This window comes from Macaca mulatta, chromosome 14 (assembly GCF_049350105.2).
Source record: "Macaca mulatta isolate MMU2019108-1 chromosome 14, T2T-MMU8v2.0, whole genome shotgun sequence".
NCBI classification, from domain to species: domain Eukaryota; kingdom Metazoa; phylum Chordata; class Mammalia; order Primates; family Cercopithecidae; genus Macaca; species Macaca mulatta.
Window position 1 is genome coordinate 6,225,300 of NC_133419.1, and position 21,642 is coordinate 6,246,941.

Consider the following 21,642-nt stretch of genomic DNA (forward strand, 5'->3'; position numbering starts at 1 on the left):
CAGCAGTGAGTCCTGAGCCCGGCACCTGTGAGTTGCACAGCTCTGCCTCCCGCTCCCCAGTGTAAGTAAGGCATGGAACTACATTCGCAGACAGGGTCACTCTGGGCACAAAGGCTCCCGGCCAGGGCCAGGCACATAGCACGGGACAAATGTTAGTCACTTTCTAACCATTGTTCCTGACATTCCTAGTCCATAACCACTCCCTAATCAACATTCTTGGTCCCTTCCCATCTGTCGTTGCCCAGATACTGTCACCTTTCCTGTCCTGCCCTTCCCCAGGGCGGGGCACCTCAGCTCAACACTTATGCCCACGCTTGGACCCGTCACTTCCTCCTCATGGAAGTCTGCATGGCTGAGCCACGGCTTGCGCCCCCCTGGACTCACCGACGACCTTGGCCACATTCACGGCTTTGAGCCCCATCAGGTCGGGCAGCTGGTCAATGATGACGTCCCGGCTGGCCTTGACCTTGTGTACCCGCTCAATGCTGCGGCGCTGCCAGTCAGTCCAGTAGATAAAATCCCCCAGCAGCGTGAACCCGAAAATGTGCGGGAGCTTGTCCTCCAGGAGGGTCCGCCTCTTTGTCCCATCGACATTGATCACCTGCAGGACAGCAGAGATATAGGTCTGGATGGGCCAGGGCCATGCCAACAAGACCCAACCCTAACCCTCCCTGGGGCCTGAGCTGCTCCAAACAAGACGGGTTCAGTGCCCAAGAGTCTCAACTTCACCCGCACCGTGCCAGGTGCCATAGAACACCAGGTATAATGGTTCCCCAGGGGTGCCAGATAAATGACGCTTTCTTTAGTTTTTGTTTTTGTTTTTTTTTTTGTTTTTTTTTTTTGAGATTTTGAGACAGTCTCCCTCTGTTGCCCAGGCTGGAGTGCACTAGCAAGATCTCAGCTCACTGCAACCTCCACCTCCTGGGTTCAAGTGTTTCTCCTGCCTCAGCCTCCCGAGTAGCTGGGATTACAGGTGCCTGCCACCACGCCTGGCGAATTTTTGTATTTTTGGTTGGCCAGGCTGGTCTCAAACTCCTGACCTCAAGTGATCCGCCCTCCTCAGCCTCCCAAAATGCCAGGATTCCAGGCGTGAGCCACTGCGCCTGGCATTTTCACTAGGATGCCACATCCCCAGCTGATAGAGCAGTGACAGGGCCAGATGAAGATCCCTTTCCCATAGCCTCCCCCACCTGTGCTGGGATGAGCAGCAAGCTTTGGAACAGACCAGGCAAGCAGGTGTCCTCTCCCAACCACTGCAGACTGACAGGCAGCGGCTGCCTGGAGAACCAGGGTGTGCTCTGTAGGAAGGAGTCCTGGGATCAATTAGCAATGCCTGCCCCAGGTGCAGCAATCCGGACGGCTCCAGATCACACCCACCACACAGAGCAACTGCAAGACCTGTGGCAGGACCTGGAGCAAATGCAAGGACCTGGGGCAAGGTTCTCCCACTTCTTTGTGAACTCATTTCCTGGTGGGTTAGGACGCAATGAACTCTGAGGGCACTTCTGGTTCTAAGTCTAAGCCTGAAGGTCTCAGATGCTTCCCGCCCTGTCTCCACTGAGATGTAACAGCTAAATACTTTTCTTGAGGAGTCAATGCTGATTAAAAGCAACCACGGCAAAAGTTGCAGAGGAGAAAATACTGTCAAGGTAAGAACACCTGAACCAATGGAAGCATACAGCCGCACGGGATAGGACGTGGTTCTGGTGATCCATGAGCCTGCGGAAATGTATGTTAACAGGAAGGTTGCGTTAGGAGCAACATCCAAGTTCTCCAGCTCTCAGGACAGGATGAAAGACACACAAGGCCATTAAAGGCAAGCTTCCACGGGCCTCCTGCTGCCAGATTACATTTTCCATCTTACCAGAAAAGCAACAAGTCCTCTGTTCTGCAGGTGGCAAAACTGTAAGGCAGATGGAATGCATGTTAAGAAGCGAAGACTTCGGTCATCTGTTGTTGGATGGCACAGGACAAAGCTGCTAGGGCCAGGTGCAGTGTAATCCCAGCCTGTAATTCTAGCACTTTGGGAGGCCGAGGCAGGTGGATCATTTGAGGTCAGGAGTTCGAGATCAGCCTGGCCAACATGGTGAAACCCCACCTCTACTAAAAATACAAAAAAAAAAAAAACGAGCTGGGGATGGCGGCATGCACCTGTAATCCCAGTTGCTCGGGAGGCTTAGGCAGGAGAATCGACTGAATGCAGGAGGCGGAGATTGCAGTGAGCTGAGATCATGCCATTGTACTCCAGCCTGGGTCACAGGGAAAGACCTTGTCTCAAAAAAAAAGCTGCTAGGAGAGCGGGAAGGGGACCAGCAGCTCTGGGACCCAAAGCCAGACCCTGTCCCAGCTCTGCCCTAAGGGGCTCTCGTTCCTTGGCAAGTCCTTGCACCCCCAGGGGTCTCAATTTCTCCACCTGTAACTGAGGGGCTCAGACTAGCCCAGTGGCTAACGTCACAGAGGAAACAAGCAAACAGGAAACAGCGGCTTGGCCCCAACCTGGAGCAATGAAGTCAGAATCAGATGGCCCAGGGCCCAGGTATGGGATCATGACAACAGCCCCCAACGGGCGGTTCTAGGGCCCAGGTACAGGATCATGATAACAGCTCCCAACAGGCGGTTCTGACGAACAGGCCGGCAGAAGCATGGTTAGACCAGCCCCTATCACCGTGCCTGGAAGTCCGAGCTCTCCACTCACTCCTGGATGCTCTGGTGAGCAATGAACAGCAGGTGACGGAGCCCTGGTCCCAAGATCATCTAGGGTTCTTCACGTTTTGCCTCCACAACAGGAAGACACGCAAAGGCCATGAATGCACACGCCCGTGTGTGACACTCAGAAAACACCCGAGGGGCTGGCCCCATCCCAGCAGCACAGAACCACGCCAAGGAGGGACCCGGCCCTGGCGTACAAGGAGGAAGTGCAGGCTTCTCCAAGGACACTCAGCATGAGAGGAGGGACTCACAGTAGCGGGGGAACCCTCGCCCCTTCTTCCACTCACAATAACGGGGCTGAGGGAGGGACATCGGCACAGTACACAAACTCACGAAGAATCCGCATTTAGAAAAAGAAAGCACTCCAGGTTTCAATGTACCAAAAAGGCACTATTATCTCTTACATTTTATTTTATTTTTGTGGAGATGGGGTTTCACCATGTCAGCCAGGCCGGTCTCGAACTCCTGTGCTAAAGTGATCTGCCCATCTCGGCCTCCCAAAGTGCTGGGATGCCGCACCTGCCAGAGGTCACTTATTTATTTATTTATTTTTTTGAGACAGAGTCCCACTCTTGTTGCCCAGGCTGGAGTGCAGTGGCACAATCTTGGCTCACTGCAACCTCTGCCTCCCAGGTTCAAGCGATTCTCCTGCCTCAGCCTCCTGAGTAGCTGGGATTATAGGCATGGGTCACCATGCCTGGCTAATTTTTTTTTTTTTTAATAGAGACGGAGGTTTCTCCATGTTGGTCAGGCTGGTCTCAAACTCCCGACCTCAGGTGATCCGCCCACCTCACCCTCCCAAAGTACTGGGATTACAGGTGTGAACCACCGCACCTGGCCCAGAGGTCACTATTATCTCTTGGAGAGATTATTCTCTTGCTCTATTTCCACACTTCCTTAATTTTAATAACCAAATTTCCAGACATGCTGAACTGAAGTGAGGTGAGGAAGTCTATTTCCCTGGCTTCATTCAAGAGCAATAAAAAGGAGCCCACAGAGGGCCCAACGCAAACAAGGGTGCTGGGCAATGGCTGGCAGCCACTTCCTCCCTCTCTACCCTTGCTCCAAACTCCCAGACGGCCCCAAAACAAAGTGAGAGGAGGCAACGGGCTGTTCCACCCGCTGGGGCTGGCTGTACCCTCAGCAAGCACGAGACATGTGCTCTGGGCTGGCCGGGCGTGTGGAATCTCCTGGATGGGCAGAGGCTCCCACAGAGACCCCTATGGTGGCTCAGAAGCCACTCCCTGAACCTCACCACTTTCCACCTGGATTCCAGAACCCGAGACACTCCTCCAAGCCCCCTACTTTCCACCCAGATTCCAGAATCTCAGGCACCCTGTGGACCCGCCAACTTGGAAAACATCAGGCTCACAGCAGTTCTCAGCTGCCCGAATACTGGAGGAAGGAAATCCCAACGTGGCCTTCTGAGGACAACTTTCAGCACACCTTGACCAGTCCAACCCCTCTGCAAAAGCTACTCAGCTGGGTCAGGCCTCCCCCAGACCTGGGGCAGGTTCCCTCTGGGCTGACTCCGGAGGCATCTGCCTTTCCTGGAGCCAGACCTTTCCAAGAATGCCTGAGCCAAGCCAAGCCAAGCCTCTGAGCGTCAGAGGACAAGACTCAGAGAACGTGCCCGTCCTGGCTCCTGGGAGGGAACATGGCCAAAGCAGAGTTCAGAAATAACAGGGCCAAATTTAGGACACCCAGGAACGCCAGCACCAGAACAGAACTTGGGAGATGAATTTTCCAGGGCAGAGGTCAGCAAACTTTTTTGTAAAGGACAGAAAATATTTTCAGCTTTCAGGCCATAAGTGTCTCTGGAGCACGAAAGCAGCATGGAGAGCACGTGACTGAACGGGCATGGCTGTATTCCAATACATTTTTCTTTATTTTTTTAAGAGGCAGGGTCTGTGTCACCCAGGCTGGAGTGTAGTGACACAATCTTGGTTCACTGCAACCTCCAACTCCTGGGCTCAAGCGATCCTCCCACCTCAGCTGCCGAAGTAGCTGGGACCACAGGCATGAGCCACCACACCCAGTGCTTTTTAAATATTTTTTTTAGAGATAGGGTCTTGCTGTGTCACCCAGGCTGGAATGCAGTGACATGATCATAGTTCACCTCTTGATCACTTGAGCCCAGCCTCAAACTCCTGGGCTGAAGCAATCCTCCCACCTCCGCCTCCCAAATCACTATAGGCACACACTACCACACCCGGCAAAACTTTATCAGTGAAAAAACAAAGACAGGCCGGGCTCCATGGCTCCAGCCTGTAATCCCAGCACTTTGGGAGGCCAAGATGGAGTTCAAGAACAGCCTGGGCAACATAGAAAGACCTTGTTTCTACTAAAAATTAAAAAAAAAAAATTAGCCGGACATGGTGGTATGCACCTGTAGTCCCAGCTACTCAGGAAGCCGAGGCAAGAGGATCGCTCAGGCCTGGGAGGTCAAGGGGACAGTGAGCCATGCTCATAGCACTGCACTCCAGCCTGGGTGACAGAGCGAGACCCTGTCTCAAGAAACTATTTATGGACACTGACATCTGAATTCCATATAATTTTCATGGGTCACAAAGCCTCCTTTCGATTGTTTTTTCAAGTAATTAAAAACTGTAAAAGCCACTCAGCTTCAGCATGGTGTGAGAATAGGCGGCAGGGCTGGATCCGGCCGGGGCCGTAGCTCGACTGGACTCCTGCTCTAGGAGTTCTGTGCGCTTGTTTTTCAGGAAATGAAACTAGACCGAGAGGCTGTGTCTGAGGACAATGAGATGGTCCAGCCAGAGGCCACCAAAGGGTACAAGCCCTGTCCTCTCCGAGCTGTCAGCTTCTGTCCCGTTCCCAGGGTGAGCACAGGAGGCGCGCACCCCCCCGACCAGCACACCAAGGAATGTGCTGGCCGCCGGCTGCTGGGTGGGAGGGAAGGACAGGAGATCCCGAAGCAGCCCACCCCAGCTGTGCTCGGAGGGGCAGGGCTCTGAGGGGCAGGGCTCGGAGGGGCTGTGCTCTGAGGGGCAGGGCTCGGAGGGGCTGTGCTCTGAGGGGCAGGGCTCTGAGGGGCTGTGCTCGGAGGGGCAGGGCTCTGAGGGGCAGGGCTCTGAGGGGCTGTGCTCTGAGGGGCAGGGCTCTGAGGGGCTGTGCTCGGAGGGGCTGTGCTCTGAGGGGCAGGGCTCTGAGGGGCAGGGCTCGGAGGGGCTGTGCTCTGAGGGGCTGTGCTCGGAGGGGCTGTGCTCTGAGGGGCAGGGCTCTGAGGGGCTGTGCTCTGAGGGGCTGCGCTCTGAGGGGCAGGGCTCGGAGGGGCTGCGCTCGGAGGGGCAGGGCTCGGAGGGGCTGTGCTCGGAGGGGCAGGGCTCGGAGGGGCTGTGCTCTGAGGGGCTGTGCTCTGAGGGGCAGGGCTCTGAGGGGCTGTGCTCTGAGGGGCTGTGCTCTGAGGGGCAGGGCTCTGAGTGGCAGGGCTCTGAGGGGCTGCGCTCTGAGGGGCAGGGCTCTGAGTGGCAGGGCTCTGAGGGGCTGCGCTCTGAGGGGCAGGGCTCGGAGGGGCTGCGCTCGGAGGGGCTGCGCTCGGAGGGGCAGGGCCCTGAGGGGCTGCGCTCGGAGGGGCTGTGCTCTGAGGGGCTGCGCTCGGACGGGCAGGGCTCGGAGGGGCTGTGCTCGGAGGGGCAGGGCTCGGAGGGGCTGTGCTCGGAGGGGCTGTGCTCTGAGGGGCAGGGCTCTGAGGGGCTGTGCTCTGAGGGGCAGGGCTCTGAGGGGCTGTGCTCTGAGGGGCAGGGCTCTGAGGGGCTGTGCTCTGAGGGGCAGGGCTCTGAGGGGCAGGGCTCTGAGGGGCTGGGCTCTGAGGGGCAGGGCTCTGAGGGGCTGGGCTCTGAGGGGCTGTGCTCTGAGGGGCAGGGCTCTGAGGGGCTGTGCTCAGAGGGGCTGTGCTCTGAGGGGCAGGGCTCTGAGGGGCAGGGCTCGGAGGGGCTGTGCTCTGAGGGGCTGGGCTCGGAGGGGCAGGGCTCTGAGGGACTGTGCTCTGAGGGGCAGGGCTCTGAGGGGCTGTGCTCGGAGGGGCAGGGCTCTGAGGGGCTGTACTCGGAGGGGCAGGGCTCTGAGGGGCTGTGCTCGGAGGGGCAGGGCTCAGAGGGGCTGTGCTCTGAGGGGCAGGGCTCTGAGGGGCTGTGCTCGGAGGGGCAGGGCTCAGAGGGGCTGTGCTCGGAGGGGCAGGGCTCTGAGGGGCTGTGCTCTGAGGGGCAGGGCTCAGAGGGGCTGTGCTCTGAGGGGCAGGGCTCGGAGGGGCTGTGTTCGGAGGGGCAGGGCTCTGAGGGGCAGGGCTCTGAGGGGCAGGGCTCTGAGGGGCTGTGCTCTGAGGGGCAGGGCTCTGAGGGGCTGTGCTCTGAGGGGCAGGGCTCTGAGGGGCTGTGCTCTGAGGGGCAGGGCTCTGAGGGGCTGTGCTCTGAGGGGCAGGGCTCTGAGGGCCAGGGCTCGGAGGGGCTGTGCTCTGAGGGGCTGTGCTCGGAGGGGCAGGGCTCTGAGGGGCTGTGCTCTGAGGGGCTGTGCTCGGAGGGGCAGGGCTCTGAGGGACTGTGCTCTGAGGGGCAGGGCTCTGAGGGGCTGTGCTCGGAGGGGCTGTGCTCTGGGGGGCTGTGCTCTGAGGGGCAGGGCTCTGAGGGGCTGTGCTCTGAGGGGCTGTGCTCTGAGGGGCTGTGCTCGGAGGGGCAGGGCTCTGAGGGGCTGTGCTCGGAGGGGCAGGGCTCTGAGGGGCTGTGCTCTGAGGGGCAGGGCTCTGAGGGGCTGTGCTCTGAGGGGCAGGGCTCTGAGGGGCTGTGCTCTGAGGGGCAGGGCTCTGAGGGGCAGGGCTCGGAGGGGCTGTGCTCTGAGGGGCTGTGCTCTGAGGGGCAGGGCTCTGAGCGGCCGTGCTCTGAGGGGCAGGCCTGGAGGGGCAGGGCTCTGAGGGGCTGGGCTCTGAGGGGCTGTGCTCTGAAGGGCAGGACTCTGAGGGGCTGTGCTCGGAGGGGCAGGGCTCTGAGGGGCAGGGCTCTGAGGGGCTGTGCTCTGAGGGGCTGTGCTCTGAGGGGGCAAGGCTCTGAGGGGGCAAGGCTCTGAGGGGCTGTGCTCTGAGGGGCAGGGCTCTGAGGGGCAGGGCTCGGAGGGGCTGTGCTCTGAGGGGCAGGGCTCTGAGGGGCTGTGCTCGGAGGGGCAGGGCTCAGAGGGGCTGTGCTCTGAGGGGCTGTGCTCTGAGGGGCAAGGCTCTGAGGGGCTGTGCTCTGAGGGGCTGTGCTCTGAGGGGCAGGGCTCTGAGGGGCTGTGCTCGGAGGGGCTGTGCTCTGAGGGGCAGGGCTCTGAGGGGCTGTGCTCTGAGGGGCTGTGCTCTGGGGGGCTGTGCTCTGAGGGGCTGTGCTCTGGGGGGCTGTGCTCTGAGGGGCTGTGCTCTGGGGGGCTGTGCTCGGAGGGGCAGGGCTCTGAGGGGCTGTGCTCGGAGGGGCAGGGCTCTGAGGGGCTGTGCTCTGAGGGGCTGTGCTCTGAGGGGCTGTGCTCTGAGGGGCAGGGCTCTGAGCGGCCGTGCTCTGAGGGGCAGGCCTGGAGGGGCAGGGCTCTGAGGGGCTGTGCTCGGAGGGGCAGGGCTCTGAGGGGCTGGGCTCTGAGGGGCTGTGCTCTGAAGGGCAGGGCTCTGAGGGGCTGTGCTCGGAGGGGCAGGGCTCTGAGGGGCAGGGCTCTGAGGGGCTGTGCTCTGAGGGGCTGTGCTCTGAGGGGCAAGGCTCTGAGGGGCTATGCTCTGAGGGGCTGTGCTCTGAGGGGCTGTGCTCTGAGGGGCAGGGCTCTGAGGGGCAGGGCTCTGAGGGGCTGTGCTCGGAGGGGCAGGGCTCAGAGGGGCTGTGCTCTGAGGGGCTGTGCTCTGAGGGGCAAGGCTCTGAGGGGCTGTGCTCTGAGGGGCTGTGCTCTGAGGGGCTGTGCTCTGAGGGGCAGGGCTCTGAGGGGCAGGGCTCTGAGGGGCTGTGCTCTGAGGGGCAGGGCTCTGAGGGGCTGTGCTCGGAGGGGCAGGGCTCAGAGGGGCTGTGCTCTGAGGGGCAGGGCTCGGAGGGGCAGGGCTCTGAGGGGCAGGGCTCTGAGGGGCTGTGCTCGGAGGGGCAGGGCTCGGAGGGGCTGTGCTCGGAGGGGCTATGCTCTGATTGGCAGGGCTCTGAAGGGCTAGGCTCTGGTGGGCAGGGCTCTGAGGGGCAGGGCTCTGAGGGGCTGGGCTCTGAGGGGCTGGGCTCTGAGGGGCAGGGCTCGGAGGGGCTGGGCTCGGAGGGGCTGGGCTCGGAGGGGCAGGGCTGGGAGGGGCTGGGCTCGGAGGGGCAGGGCTCTGAGGGGCAGGGCTGCCGCCGTCCTACAGGCTGACTCTGGACAGTCGCCTGCTGTGCAGTGTTTCTATGAAGAACCCTTTGTTTCCTCTGACTCGCTTGTGTGAACAGACATGAGCCCAAGACCCACCCTCTGCAGCACGTGTTTAAAGGGAGAGTTCTGTTGTCTGAGGGAAGAAGCATCCCACTCTGTCAAATGCAAAACCCAAAAGTAAACGGCAAGTTATCTTGCTTCATGTAATAAAAAAAGATCTTATACACACATGCGTGCGCGTGCAAACACACACACACACACATACACACACACAGCTCTGCAGTGCCAAAGCCCAGGGGTGCAGCCTCTCCCCAAATCCCTGGGAGCACAGTGCAGCCAACAGACCCTGTCCCATCACTCCTGCTGTGAGTGATGTCACCTCCACCCACTTAGCAAAAGTCAGGGGTGCCTGTCAAAGGGCACGAGGTTTGGGGGTCACTCCTGACCCAGACCTGGTACGTCCCGAGTCCCTATCAGGGGTCAGCATGGAGACCCCAACTCAAGTTGGACCTCAGAGGGTCTCTGCTTTGGGAGACCAGGCCGGCTCACAGACAAGCAAAATGACAATGATGATGGTGATGATGACGATGGCTATGGGAACTTGGGCAAGCGAGCGCACAAACCGTGGAGGGGCGTGGAAGGGCCACAGCTTCCAGCTTCCTGGCACGGACCAGGTGTCGCCATTTGGAAAGAGGATCTTCCCTGGGCAGCCGAGGAGGCAGGTTGTCCGCACCAGGGCATACGGCTGGAGTGACCCAGGCTTCCAGGGGAGAGGGCCGGGGGCAGCTGGACACACAGGGCTGGGGTTTGAGAAAGGGCTGGGCTGTCCCTGGCTCAGCATGAGGGCACGGCCAGCGGGTGGGAAGAGCGGCACTGGAGCGTGAGCCTCAGAGACCCGCAGAGATGCCAGACCCTGCCACTTTCACACACAGTCATGTCTTGTGGCACAGGATATAGAAGCCGTGGCAGGGCAGAGGGGAGAAGGGCAGGGCAGAGGGCAGACGCTCCCAGCCAGGCCTTCCCCTGGCTGAGCCCAGGTGGGTGGGGAGGCAAGAATGTGAGGGCTTGGTCCTGAGGGGACACGCTGGAGGCTCACAGGAGAAGCTGAGTGTGGCTGCAAGTGTCCCAGGGGCCAGAACTTCCAACCTCCGGGGCTCTAGACTCAGGAAGAGGGCTAAGGAGGTGTCCCAGGGGCAAAGCCAGCACAACACTGGAAGTCCTAGCCTAGGAGGTTGGAAAAACGGTGAGAAGAGGCAGCTATGGGAAGCAGAAGGGAGGTAGGGCCGCATCCAGGGGACCTCAGCCCACAAGCACTCGGGCCTCACATACGATGGCGCAGGACCCGAATGTGGCTCCAAGCAACCTGCAGGTGTCAGGACTGCCCTGGGTGGGCCCTAGCAGGTGAGGAGGACGCCCAGGACTGGAGCCACCGCCACTCCCAGCTGTCACTGATGAGGGCAACAGCTGGTCGCAGGATGGGGCTAAAACCCCTGCATGTGTCAGTCAGGCTGCTGGGGCGGCCTGGAAGCTGACTCCCAGGACAGCTGTCACAGACAAGACCAGCAGAGGGGCCTCCCAGACCCACCCGCCGTCTCTGCTCCACTCTGTAAATGTGATGTGGCGTCTCTAATGCCATCCACATGAAACCTCATTTCATAGACCTTTGTTCTTCTCCCAGTTCATCAAGGGATCAGCCACAGCTGCCCATGAAGTCCTCTCATGCACCGGGAGCTGAAAACCTGGAGCCTGATCGTCTGCTTAAAGGCAGGGGCTGGCTAGCCCCCGAGAAAGCGCGTTCCTTCCAGCGCCCAGCTCCACAGAGACCAGCTGCGCACACCACTGCATGGAATTGAATCCTCTCTCCCGCCGCTCTCCAGCAAAGGTGAGCGGCCAAACACGTCCAGGGCTGGTGTGGGCTCCTCAGGACCTGGGCTGGCCATGTGGCTGCCTCCTGACACAGTATCTTAGAAATGTTCGCATTGTGGCCGGGCGCGGTGGCTCACGCCTGTAATCCCAGCACTTTGGGAGGCCGAGACGGGCGGATCACGAGGTCAGGAGATCGAGACCATCCTGGCTAACACGGTGAAACCCCGTCTCTTCTAAAAAATACAAAAAACTAGCTGGGTGAGGTGGCGGCGCCTGTAGTCCCAGCTACTCGGGAGGCTGAGGCAGGAGAATGGCGTGAACCCGGGGGGTGGAGCTTGCAGTGAGCCGAGATCCGGCCACTGCACTCCAGCCTGGGCGGCAGAGCGAGACTCCGTCTCAAAAAAAAAAAAAAAAAAAAAAAAAAAAGAAATGTTCGCATTGTTCCAAATGTGTCTCCTTCCTGGCCCCATTTATACCTCCCCCAGCCATCCCTTCCACCTGGAGTGCAACTGCACCCTTAGGGAGCCTTGGCTCCTTACACCTTAGCTGTTCCTGGAGCCCCCAGAAGCTACCACAACCCCAGCAGCAGCCACTGTCCCCGCCATGGCCTGGGACGCAGATGGCACACACTGCATGCTCAGCGGGTGTTTGCTGAATGAGCCCGTAGGCCCGAGACCCTCATGTGAGACGGGGGTCCACAGCAGGAACACTGGCGCATCCACCCCTGAACAAAGTGCCAGGAGGGTTTGCTCCTGGCGCTGGGCAAGGACCTGAGAAGCGGCCGTGACTCGCAGAAGCCTGCGGACACACCCAGGGGCGGTGCCCACTTGCAGGAGGAAAAGACGCACCAAACTCCAGCAGAAAACACAGAACCAGCATCTCCATGGGCACATCCGAGGTGTCCCAGAGCAGGAGGAGCTGCTGGCGGGAACCTCGAGGCTAAATCAGCTCTGGATGAGCAGGTGGATGGCAGGGCGGATCTCAGCATCCACCTGCACATTCTCAGAGAGTGTGCCACCAGGACCACAGCGGGCAAAGAAAGGGACCCTTGATAAGGCAGTCTGAGAAGGCTTAAGCAATGTATCCCCCTCTTAGAAACAGCCTGTGTAACCATATGAAGGGCCCTGAGAAGGCCGGCAGTAAAGTACCCCAACAGTCCCCAAGTTCCAGCCACCAAAGATACCCGTGCCCCGCGCCATCACTCCTCATCCTTCAGTATCTCTCCTTAGGCCCCCAGTGATGAGCTCCAAATCGTCAAGGAATGAGCTTCCAGTGCGTGACCGCAGGGTGGCCTGCTCCACAACCTCCCTTCTGCTACTATGACACCCCTACTTTAATTCCTCGGTTGATCTTTTTTTTTTTTTTTTTGAGACGAAGTCTCACTCTGTGGCCCAGGCTGGAGTGCAGTGGCGCAATCTCAGCTTACTGCAACCTCCACCTCCCGGGTTCACGCCATTCTCCTGCCTCAGCCTCCCGAGTAGCTGGGATTATAGGCGCCCGCCGCCACGCTCGGCTAATTTTTATATTTTTGGTAGAGACGGGGTTACACCATGTTGGCCAGGCTCCTCTCGAACCCCTGACCTCAGGTGATCTGCCCACTTCAGCCTCCCAAAGTGCTGGGATTACAGGTGTGAGCCAGCGCACGTGGCTGAATATTTTTTTAAATGGAAAAGAAGCGTTAGTGAGGAGGTAAAGTCAGAACCCTCACACACTGCCGGTGGGGATACAGAACAGCACAGCCACTATTGATAACAGTATAGTCCAGGCACAGTGGCTCACGCCTGTAATCCCAGCACTTTGGGAGGCTGAGGTGGGCGGATCACGAGGTCAGGAGATCAAGACCATCCCGGCCAACATGGTGAAACCCCGTCTCTACTAAAAAAAATACAAAAAATTAGCCGGGCGAGGTGGCGGGAGCCTGTAGTCCCAGTTACTCGGGAGGCTGAGGCAGGAGAATGGCGTGAACCTGGGAGGCGGAGCTTGCAGTGAGCGGAGATCGTGCCACAGCACTCCAGCCTGGGCGACAGAGCGAGACTCTGTCTCGGGAAAAAAAAAAAATGGTTCCTCAGTCAAACCTAACATTACCGTAGGACTCAGCAATCCTACCCCTACACATATACCCAAATAATTCACAACAGGTGTTCAAACAAAAACTTGCATTCAAATGTTCACAGCAGCATTATTCATAGTAGACAAAAGGTGGAAACCACTGCCTACCGCCCAAAAAATGGACAAACAAAATGTGCTCTGGCCATGCAATGGGATGTCATCCAGACACAACAAGGAAGGAACTTTTTTGTTTTTTTGAGAAAGGGTCTTGCTCTGCTGCCCAGGCTGGAGTGCGGTGTTGCGATCACAGCTCACTGCAGCCTGGACCTCCTGTCTTAAGCAATCCTCCCAACTCAGCCTCCCAGGTAGCCGGGACCACAAGTGCCCACCACCACGTTCAGCTAACTTTAAAAATTTTTTTGTAGATGGGGTCTTGCTATGCTGGCCAGGCTGGTCTCAAACTCCAGGCCTCAAGTGATCCTCCTGCCTTAGCGTCCCAGAGTGTTAGGATTACAGGCCTAACCCACTGCACCCAGTCAGGAATGAGGTTCTGATAATGTGCAACAATGTGGAGATGAATCTTGAAAACACGATGCTACGGAAAGAAGCCACACACAGGGGCCACATATCGCAGGATTCTAGTCACACAAAATGTCCAGAAGAAGCGAATCCCCAGAGACAGACAGTAGATTAGTGGCTGACAGAGGCTAAGAGTGAGGGGAGAATGGGTGTGAGTGCTGACCGACATGGGATTTCCTTCAGGGGAGACGAAAGTGTTCTAGAAGTAGACAGAAGCAGAGATTGTCCTCATACTAAATGCCGCTGAATTGTTCACTTTTTAAAACGTTGTTATTTATTTATTTTTTCAAGAAAGAGTCTTGCTCTGTCGCCCACACTGGAGTGCAGTGGCATGATCTCGGATCACTGCAACCTCTGCCTCCCAGGTTCAAGCGATTCCCCTGCCTCAGCCTCCCAAGTAACTGGGATTACAGGCACCTGCCACCATGCCTAGCTAATTTTTGTAGTTTTAGTAGAGATGGGGTTTCACCATGTTGGCCAGGCTGGTCTCGAACTCCTGACCTCAGGTGATCTGCCCACCTCAGCCTCCCAAAGTACTGGGATTACAAGTGTGAGCCACTGCGCCCAGCCTGAACTGTTCACTTTAAAATGGTTAAAATCGTCAATTTTGTGCTACGTTTATTTTACTACAATAAAGAAAATCATTGAGCTGGGAGTGGCAGCTCATGCCTGTCATCCAGCACTTTGGGAGGCTGAGGCAGGTAGATCGTTTGTGCCTCAGGAGTTTGAGATCATCTTGGGCACCATGGCGAAACCCCATCTCTAAAAAAAAAATACACAAAAACTAGCTGGGTGTGGTGGTGTGTGTCTGTAGTCCCAGGTACTCAGAGGCTGAGGCAGGAGGATCACCTGAGCCCAGGGAGATGGAGGCTGCAGTGAGCCATGATCACGCCACTGCACTCCAGCCTGGGCGAGTGAGCGAGACCCTGTCTCAAGAAAACCACTGCTGTGACCGTACATGGAACAGCACCGGTCACAGGTCCGGTGTGCCACACATAGTACACGGAACAACGCCAGTCACGGGCCCAGTGTGCCACAGACAGTACACGGAACAACGCCAGTCACGGGCCCAGTGTGCCATAGACAGTACACGGAACAGCGCCGGTCACGGGCCCGGTGTGCCACAGACAGTACACGGAACAGCGCCGGTCACGGGCCCGGTGTGCCACAGACAGTACACAGAACAGCGCCGGTCACAGGCTGGTGTGCCACAGACAGTACACGGAACAGCGCCAGTCACGGGCCCAGTGTGCCACAGACACGCGAGTCCCTGACCTGCTCCCACAGGTAGAGGGGATGAGTGAAGGCAAATCATCTTCAGCAGCCTGGAAACACGGGCCTTGCCAAAAACAAAACATTTACAAGGAGCTCCAGCAGGCCACACCTGCAGCTGCTAGGGTTTTCGTGGAGGGGTGTCCACTCAGCCTCCCCCATCCCTGGGTTCCCCACCCTGAGGGTGCTGATGCTCCTCCGGCTAAGAAGCAGGGTCTGAAATCCCACAACACAGACACACACTCGTGTTCTCCATCCCGCCCTGCCCTGCAAGCTGCCTGGTTCGGGCCTCCCCTGGGAGCCCTGAGGAGAGCAAAGGTGACCCCAATGGTGACGTCAACAAGGACTGATGCGGCTCAGGAAAATCCTTCAGAAGTTGCTGGAAACAAAGGGAGGCGTCCACCCCGAGGAGAGGCAGCAATGTCACCTCAATGGATGACAATGGTGTGACATGTAACTAACATATCACTGGCACCGAGAGCACCTCAAAAAAATGCTCAACAGAGGCCGGGCATGGTGGCTCACGCCTGTTATCCCAGCACTCGGGAGGCCGAGGCGGGTGGATCACTTGAGGATAGGAGTTCGAGACCAGCCTGGCCAACACGGTGAAACCCCGTCTCTACTAAAAATACAAAAATTAGCCAGGCGTGGTGGCGGGCGCCTGTAATCCCAGCTACTTAGGAGGCTGAGGCAGGGGAATCGCTAGAACCCGGAAGGCGGAGGTTGCAGTGAGCCGAGATCATGCCATTGCACTCCAGCCTGGGTAACAACAACAATAAAGACAACAAAAACAAACAATCAAACAAAACAAACAAACAAAAAAGCTCAATAGAGGCTCCACAGGTGAGCAAAAAGCAAGCTGCCAAAGCATGCCCACTGGACAAGGCCACTGAAACCCGACCACAGTGGCAGGGCGAGGCTGCACCCAGCACAGGGACAACAGACATCCATGGAAGAACAAAACTGTCTTCGACTGCTTGGGAACGAATCACCAAACTCAGGCCAGCGGCTGCCTCTGGCTTCAACAACACCCATGTTTTATGTCTTAAGTGGGGTGGTAGATGTGTGATTAATTCTTGTCTTAATTTTGTACTGTGAAATAGCGTAAGGCTCACACTAAGTGGCAAAAGCAGTGCAGAGGATTCCTGTGTCCCCTTCGCCTGGGCTGGCCTCAAACTCTTGTGTTCCAGCGATCCTCCCATCTCAGTCTCCAAGTAGCTGTGACTACAGGCGCCCAGCCCAATGATAACATCTTAACGTAACCACAGGACATTGTGTAGCGCTACCCCCTCAAGGCGTTTTTGTCAGAAAGCATTGTAACTATTTTTTCAAGCATTCCATTTGGCCAAATAGCAGAGCACAGGCACCCATCAGTGCCTCGCCAATACGTATGTCTGGCTGCAGGGGGTGGCCGGACCTGGCCTCTCGGGAGCCCAGGGACAGCCGGGCAGGGCCAGGCCTCCTGGATCAAACATGTCCACGGGAGCCTCACCTCAATCTTGTCTGTCTTGGCGTCTCCCCAGTAGAGCTTCCCCTCCTGCAGGTCCAGGGCCAGGCCGTTGGGCCACCCAAGGGAGGCATTGACCAGCACACGCCGCTCCTGCCCGTCCAGATTGGCACACTCGATTTTAGGGTTCTCTCCCCAGTCTGTCCAGTACATGAGGCTGGAAAAGAAGCAGAAGTCCATGACTCCATGCGTCCGTCTGGTCTCTGCGGCATCCCCAGTGCCAAGAGCAAGGCCTGTCCCCGAGTTGGTCCCCATCACATGGCTAAATGTTGGTGTCAGTAAATACTGGCATTGGTAAACGTCTGCGTCAGTAAATATCGGATGTCGGCGCTGGGAAATTTGGTGTCGGTAAATGTCAGTGTCAGTAGATGCAGGTGTCGGTAAACATGTCGGTAAATGTTGGTGTCAGTAAATGTGGGCGCTGGGAATTTTGGCGTTGGTAAATGTTGGTGTCGGTAAATATCGGTGTCAGTAAATGGTGTAGATGTTGGTGTCGGTAGATGTCAGTGTCAGTAAATGTGAGTGTCGGTAAATATCGGCATCGGTAAATGTTGGCATTGGTAAGTGTGTTGGTAGATGCTGGCGTTGCTAAATGTTGGTGTCAGTAAATGGTGTCGTAGATGTCGGTGTCAGTAAATGTCGGTGTCAGTAAATGTGAGTGTCGGTAAATATCGGCGTCGGTAAATGTCGGCATTGGTAAGTGTGTTGGTAGATGCTGGCGTTGGTAAATGTCGATGTCGGTAAATGTCAGTGTCGGTAAATGTCAGCGCTGGTCAATGTCGGTGTTTGTAAATGTTGGTGTTGGTACATGCTGGTGTCAGTAAGTGCTGGAGCACTGAGCATGCCAGGGGCAAGCTCAGTGATCAGAGCCTCTGGAGGGTCCCCCGGGACAGGGATGCCCACTGCCACCCTGCGCAGGTTTCACCACACCAGCCCTTGGACTCTCAGGAGCCAGGAGCTCATCTCCCATTCCAAAGGTCAGTGGACAGAAACGACCCTGCCCAGGGTCTGGGACAGCCTCACGTCTGACTGGTGGGCTGGAGGGGAGGAGCTGAGCACCCAGAGGAGGAAGGGGCAGAGCGGAACCTCCTGCACATAGCTGAAGGGCTCCCCTGTGCAACGGAGAGGTAACTTGTTCCCTGGGGCCCCCTAAGGAGGGAACCCAGATCCTGGGGTGGCAGCTCAGGGGTGGAGATTCTGGGGCCCCAGGTCACAGCCTCTGCTTTGGCTGTCTGACCCGGCCGGCCAGCCCCTCTGCCTCCTGTTTCCAGCTCAGTGCCTCCCCCTGGACCCCACAACCTCACACGTCAGACTGCCAAGCCCATTTCCCTGGAATCCTCAGACTCATGAAACCAGGGCTAGGAGGGACCTTGGAATCGGCTTCCCCATCCCTTCCTCCTTCACAGATGGGGACATCGAGGCCCATGGAGGCAGTGACCTGACCAAGCTCCCGACCTCAGGGCCAGGTTCCCTTCACTGTGGCTGGCAACCGGTTTTTGTGCCTCCTCCTGCTAAAGCCCCAGGGGGCCCCACTTCCTACCCTCATTCGCCCTCCTCGGGACACAACCCAGCCCTTCAGCCACTGACATGGAGCAGCCCTTGCCCACATGCTGCCGTGCCCCAGGGTCCACAGAGGGCTGCTCGAGCCCTGCCCGCTGCCTGCTGTGCTCCCGCTGCCTGCTGTGCTCCCGCTGCCTGCTGCCTGACATGCTGGCTTCTAGACACCAGTCCACTTGCAGGAAAAGCTCCCTGGCCAGCACGCTCGCAACCCCCAGGGCCAGGCCACGAGCACAGGCTCCACAGCCCGCAAATCCTCTGCCCGCCACTGCCCGATGAGCACCCTGGGCAAGTTCCTTCACCTTCTGAGCTTCAGGTCCCAGGGCCATGAGCCTGGAAACACAGCTGGCTCCCACTAAGTGCTCCATGGAAGGAAGCACTGCTACTGACCTCCCAGCTCCTCTGGGACGTCCCATCGGCACCGCCAGCTCCAGTGCGCCTCCTCCATCAGAGTTTTCCCGTTCAGTGTTCCGGGTTATGAGCCCCCAGGAAGGCCCCCGGCTACTACCCTTTGAGCCGCTGGGGCGGGTCTCAGAAAGGCTCCCCTACCGACCGACAAGCTCTCTGCTTTCACAGACTTCTATGCTACAAAGCTGGAGCCACGCTGCCAGGCCCAGCCCCACACCTGCCACCTCCTGCTGTGTGACCCTGGGCAAGTCCCTAAGCCTCCCTGGGCTTCAGTGTCCTCAACTGTACAACTGTACCTACCCCTCCGAATGAAAAGACTGACGATGTGCAAAGTGTTAAAAGAGGCCTGGCTTGACCGGGCACGGTGGCTCACGCCTGTAATCCCAGCACTTTGGGAGGCTGAGGCAGGTGGGTCACCTGAGGTCAGGAGTTTGAGACCAGACTGGCCAACATGGTGAAACCCCGTCTCTACCAAAAATACAAAAATTAGCCGAGCACAGTGGCAAGCGCCTGTAATCCTAGCTACTCAGGAGGCTGAGGCAGGAGAATCACTTGAGCCCAGCAGGCAGAGGTTGCAGTGAGCTGAGATCACGCCACTGCACTCCAGCCTGGATGACAGAGTGAGACTCCATCTCAAAAAAAAAAAAGAGGCCTGGCCTGTACTGTGGTCAGTGTCACAGAGGCTGCCCTTACTGTCACTACTGTCATCCTGGAAATCACCCAGGTGGACCGTTCCATTCTACAGATGAGGAAACTGAAGCTGGGGAACAAAGAGCTCACTCCAGGTCTCCAGGGCTTTCTACGCATGGACCCAGCAGCAGCACTGGACCACTGGGGTGCTTGTTAGAAACCCAAGTCCTCAGCCCCGCCCTGGAGCTCCTGAATCACCACTTTTGGGGGGGGGCCCAGCTGCCAGTGTTTTAACAAGCTCTCCTCCGGGTTCTGATGCAAGACAATGCTCCAGAATGACGGGTCCCGGTCAATCTCCCTCTCGCCTGTGCTTGGCCTGGCCCAGGCTCCAGGCCCCAGTCCCGCCCGTCTTACCCCATCACGGGGTGCAGTGCAATGGCTCGGGGCTCGTCCAGGTCCTCTGATACCAGGATCTTGCGGGAGGTGCCGTTAAGGCGTGTCACCTCGATGCGGTCCGTGCCCGTGTCGGTCCAGTAGAGGTTTCGGGCCACCCAGTCAACTGCGATGCCATCGGGGTCATTGATCTCGGTGTTGACCAGCGTCTGCGCCCCAGACCCATCCAGGTACGCCCTGCGGATGGCCCGCACCTCGTCATCCGTCCAGTAGACATAGCCCTCCAGCGGGTCGTAGTCGATGGCAATGGCATGCCGGATGTCATCCACCTGCAGCACAATGTCGGTGAAGTCCGGCGTGTCCAGCGAGATCCTCCGTAGGTCCGTCCGCCGGGCCAGCAGCAGCACCTCCTCGGCTCCTGTGGAGACAGGTGCAGTGGGGTCAGGGGTCAAGGGCCTGCAGCAGGCACAAGACTAGGCCTGGGGTGGGCCGGGCAAGGGAAGACTCAGTCAGGCCCCCAGGGCTCTCCTTGCAAAGGCTGGTGATATTAGGTGACACGCACCCAGCCCATGCTACATGGTCACTCGTTCATCCTCATGACAGCTCTGGGAGGCTGGCACTGTTTGTTTCCTTACTTTACAGATGAGAAAACTGAGGCACAGAGAGGTTATGCACCCAGCTGAGAGCCACACAGCCAGGCCATCAGGCTTCAACCACTGGGTGGGAGCTGCCTCACAGTCCCCCTTGTCTCCTCCCAGCCCCTCTCCTGGCCACAAACCAGCCCCAACCACAAATCCCGCCAGGTACGACCTGCTGGCCATGCTGCTCAGCATGCCCGCCTTGCAGGGCAGACCCGCCTGTGGGCCACGCTGCTCAGTGTCCCCAGCGTGCCCGCCTTGCAGGGCTCACCCTTCTTCCCCAGCTCGATGCCACTTCATCTCTCCCTCCCCTCCACCACCCGAGGGCAGCTTCAAGCCCCAGGATCACACCAGGGGCTCCTAGGCAGGACCAGATGCACCTGTCAAGTGAATCACCCTCTTTACTCATTGCCCAGATGCTCCCGGGCCACCGAGATGAAGGGAAAGCCTGGTTCTGAGGCCTGAGACCTGGAGGCACTGTCAGGAACACCAAGAGCTAACACAGAGTTTCGTGACCACTTGACACACCCAGGCAACACAGGAGCGAGACGAGAAACACCTCCGGGGCATGCGTGCTGGTCACGGCTCGACCCAGGGCCCTGGCTCCTTGGAGGGGGCTCCACCGCGGCCTCCACACAGCTGGCCCATCGGAACATAGCGATGATCCCCAGTAACTCAGACCTGGTTTCTAAATAGGGTCCCACAGAGAACAGCCAAAGCACTATCCGTGCACTTCCAACTAAGTTTCAGAACCACGCCACGAAACACCCACCCCACAGCCACCTGGGCCTCTGCTGCACCCCGGGGCCAAGCCTGCTGCTGGCGGAGCACCTTGAGGTCAAGCCCCTCCACGGCACGGGTGGGCAGGGTTCAGAGTGGCACTTAGGCAGGTGGATGAGAGGAGAACCTGGTCCTCTCAGGATGTCCCTGCAGACAGGCTGGACACAGCTGGGGACAGGAGGATGCTCAGGTGATTCTGGTCTCAAATAAAAGCCCCCACTCTGGCTGAGGGCAGGATTTGCCAGCCCTCAAGATTTGCATGTGTGAAATCCCCAAGGAAAGTTCTCTCTGCTCCGGGCATCTGTGCCCTGCCTAACTCACCAGCGTGGCCTGACAGCATATGACCGGCACGAGAGAAGCTCAACTCAGACTCCCTCGGGGACCACAGCAACACTCCAAGAGCATCTGAGCAGCATGGCCCAGGGATCAGCTGTGGACGAGGTCCTGCCACTCAGGCCCAGCGGCATGCAAACCCAAGGATCCCTCACCACCCACTCCACAGGACGCATGGAGACCCCCTGACCTTTCAGCCATGGCCCTCCAGTGGGATTCTCAGTTTGCAGGTCGGGCGGATTACAAGATTCTCTTCTGAACCCCCGTGGCCCACCCTCCACATGCTTCTGACCCCCATGGCCCAAGGCTCCACACACAGCAGCACCAGCATTTCTGACTGTGTCCTAGGACCCCCGGTTGGGATTTATCAGAGCTTCCTGCAGAAATTGCAAGTGGAGACCCATGCACACTGGGGCCCCCAGGGTGCCCTATCATCCCGACACAGATCCTGCCAATGCTGCTGGGGTCAGGACGTGGCTCCCTCCCCGAGTTAGGGCATCATCTACTCATTTGTTCCAAACCTTTCTGGTCTCAAGGATGCAGAGCCAAGGTGTTCAGGGTCAGAGACCCCTC

General features: G+C 58.2%; 1 protein-coding gene across 4 annotated transcripts in view; it reads right to left on the bottom strand.

Moving 5' to 3' along the window:
• The window catches only part of LRP5 (LDL receptor related protein 5), a 143,238-nt gene that overhangs the window by 46,993 nt on the left and 74,603 nt on the right, over positions 1–21,642 (bottom strand). For 3 of the 4 annotated variants that reach the window (XM_028833138.2, XM_028833139.2, XM_077961922.1), the window contains exons 6-8: positions 19,340–19,736; positions 16,316–16,487; positions 385–601 (exon numbers count right to left, since the gene is read on the bottom strand). In XM_028833138.2, the coding sequence (XP_028688971.2) occupies positions 385–601; positions 16,316–16,487; positions 19,340–19,736 (786 nt within the window). The remainder of the gene's footprint in view (positions 1–384; positions 602–16,315; positions 16,488–19,339; positions 19,737–21,642) is intronic. The other variant, XM_077961923.1, reaches the window with a different exon arrangement.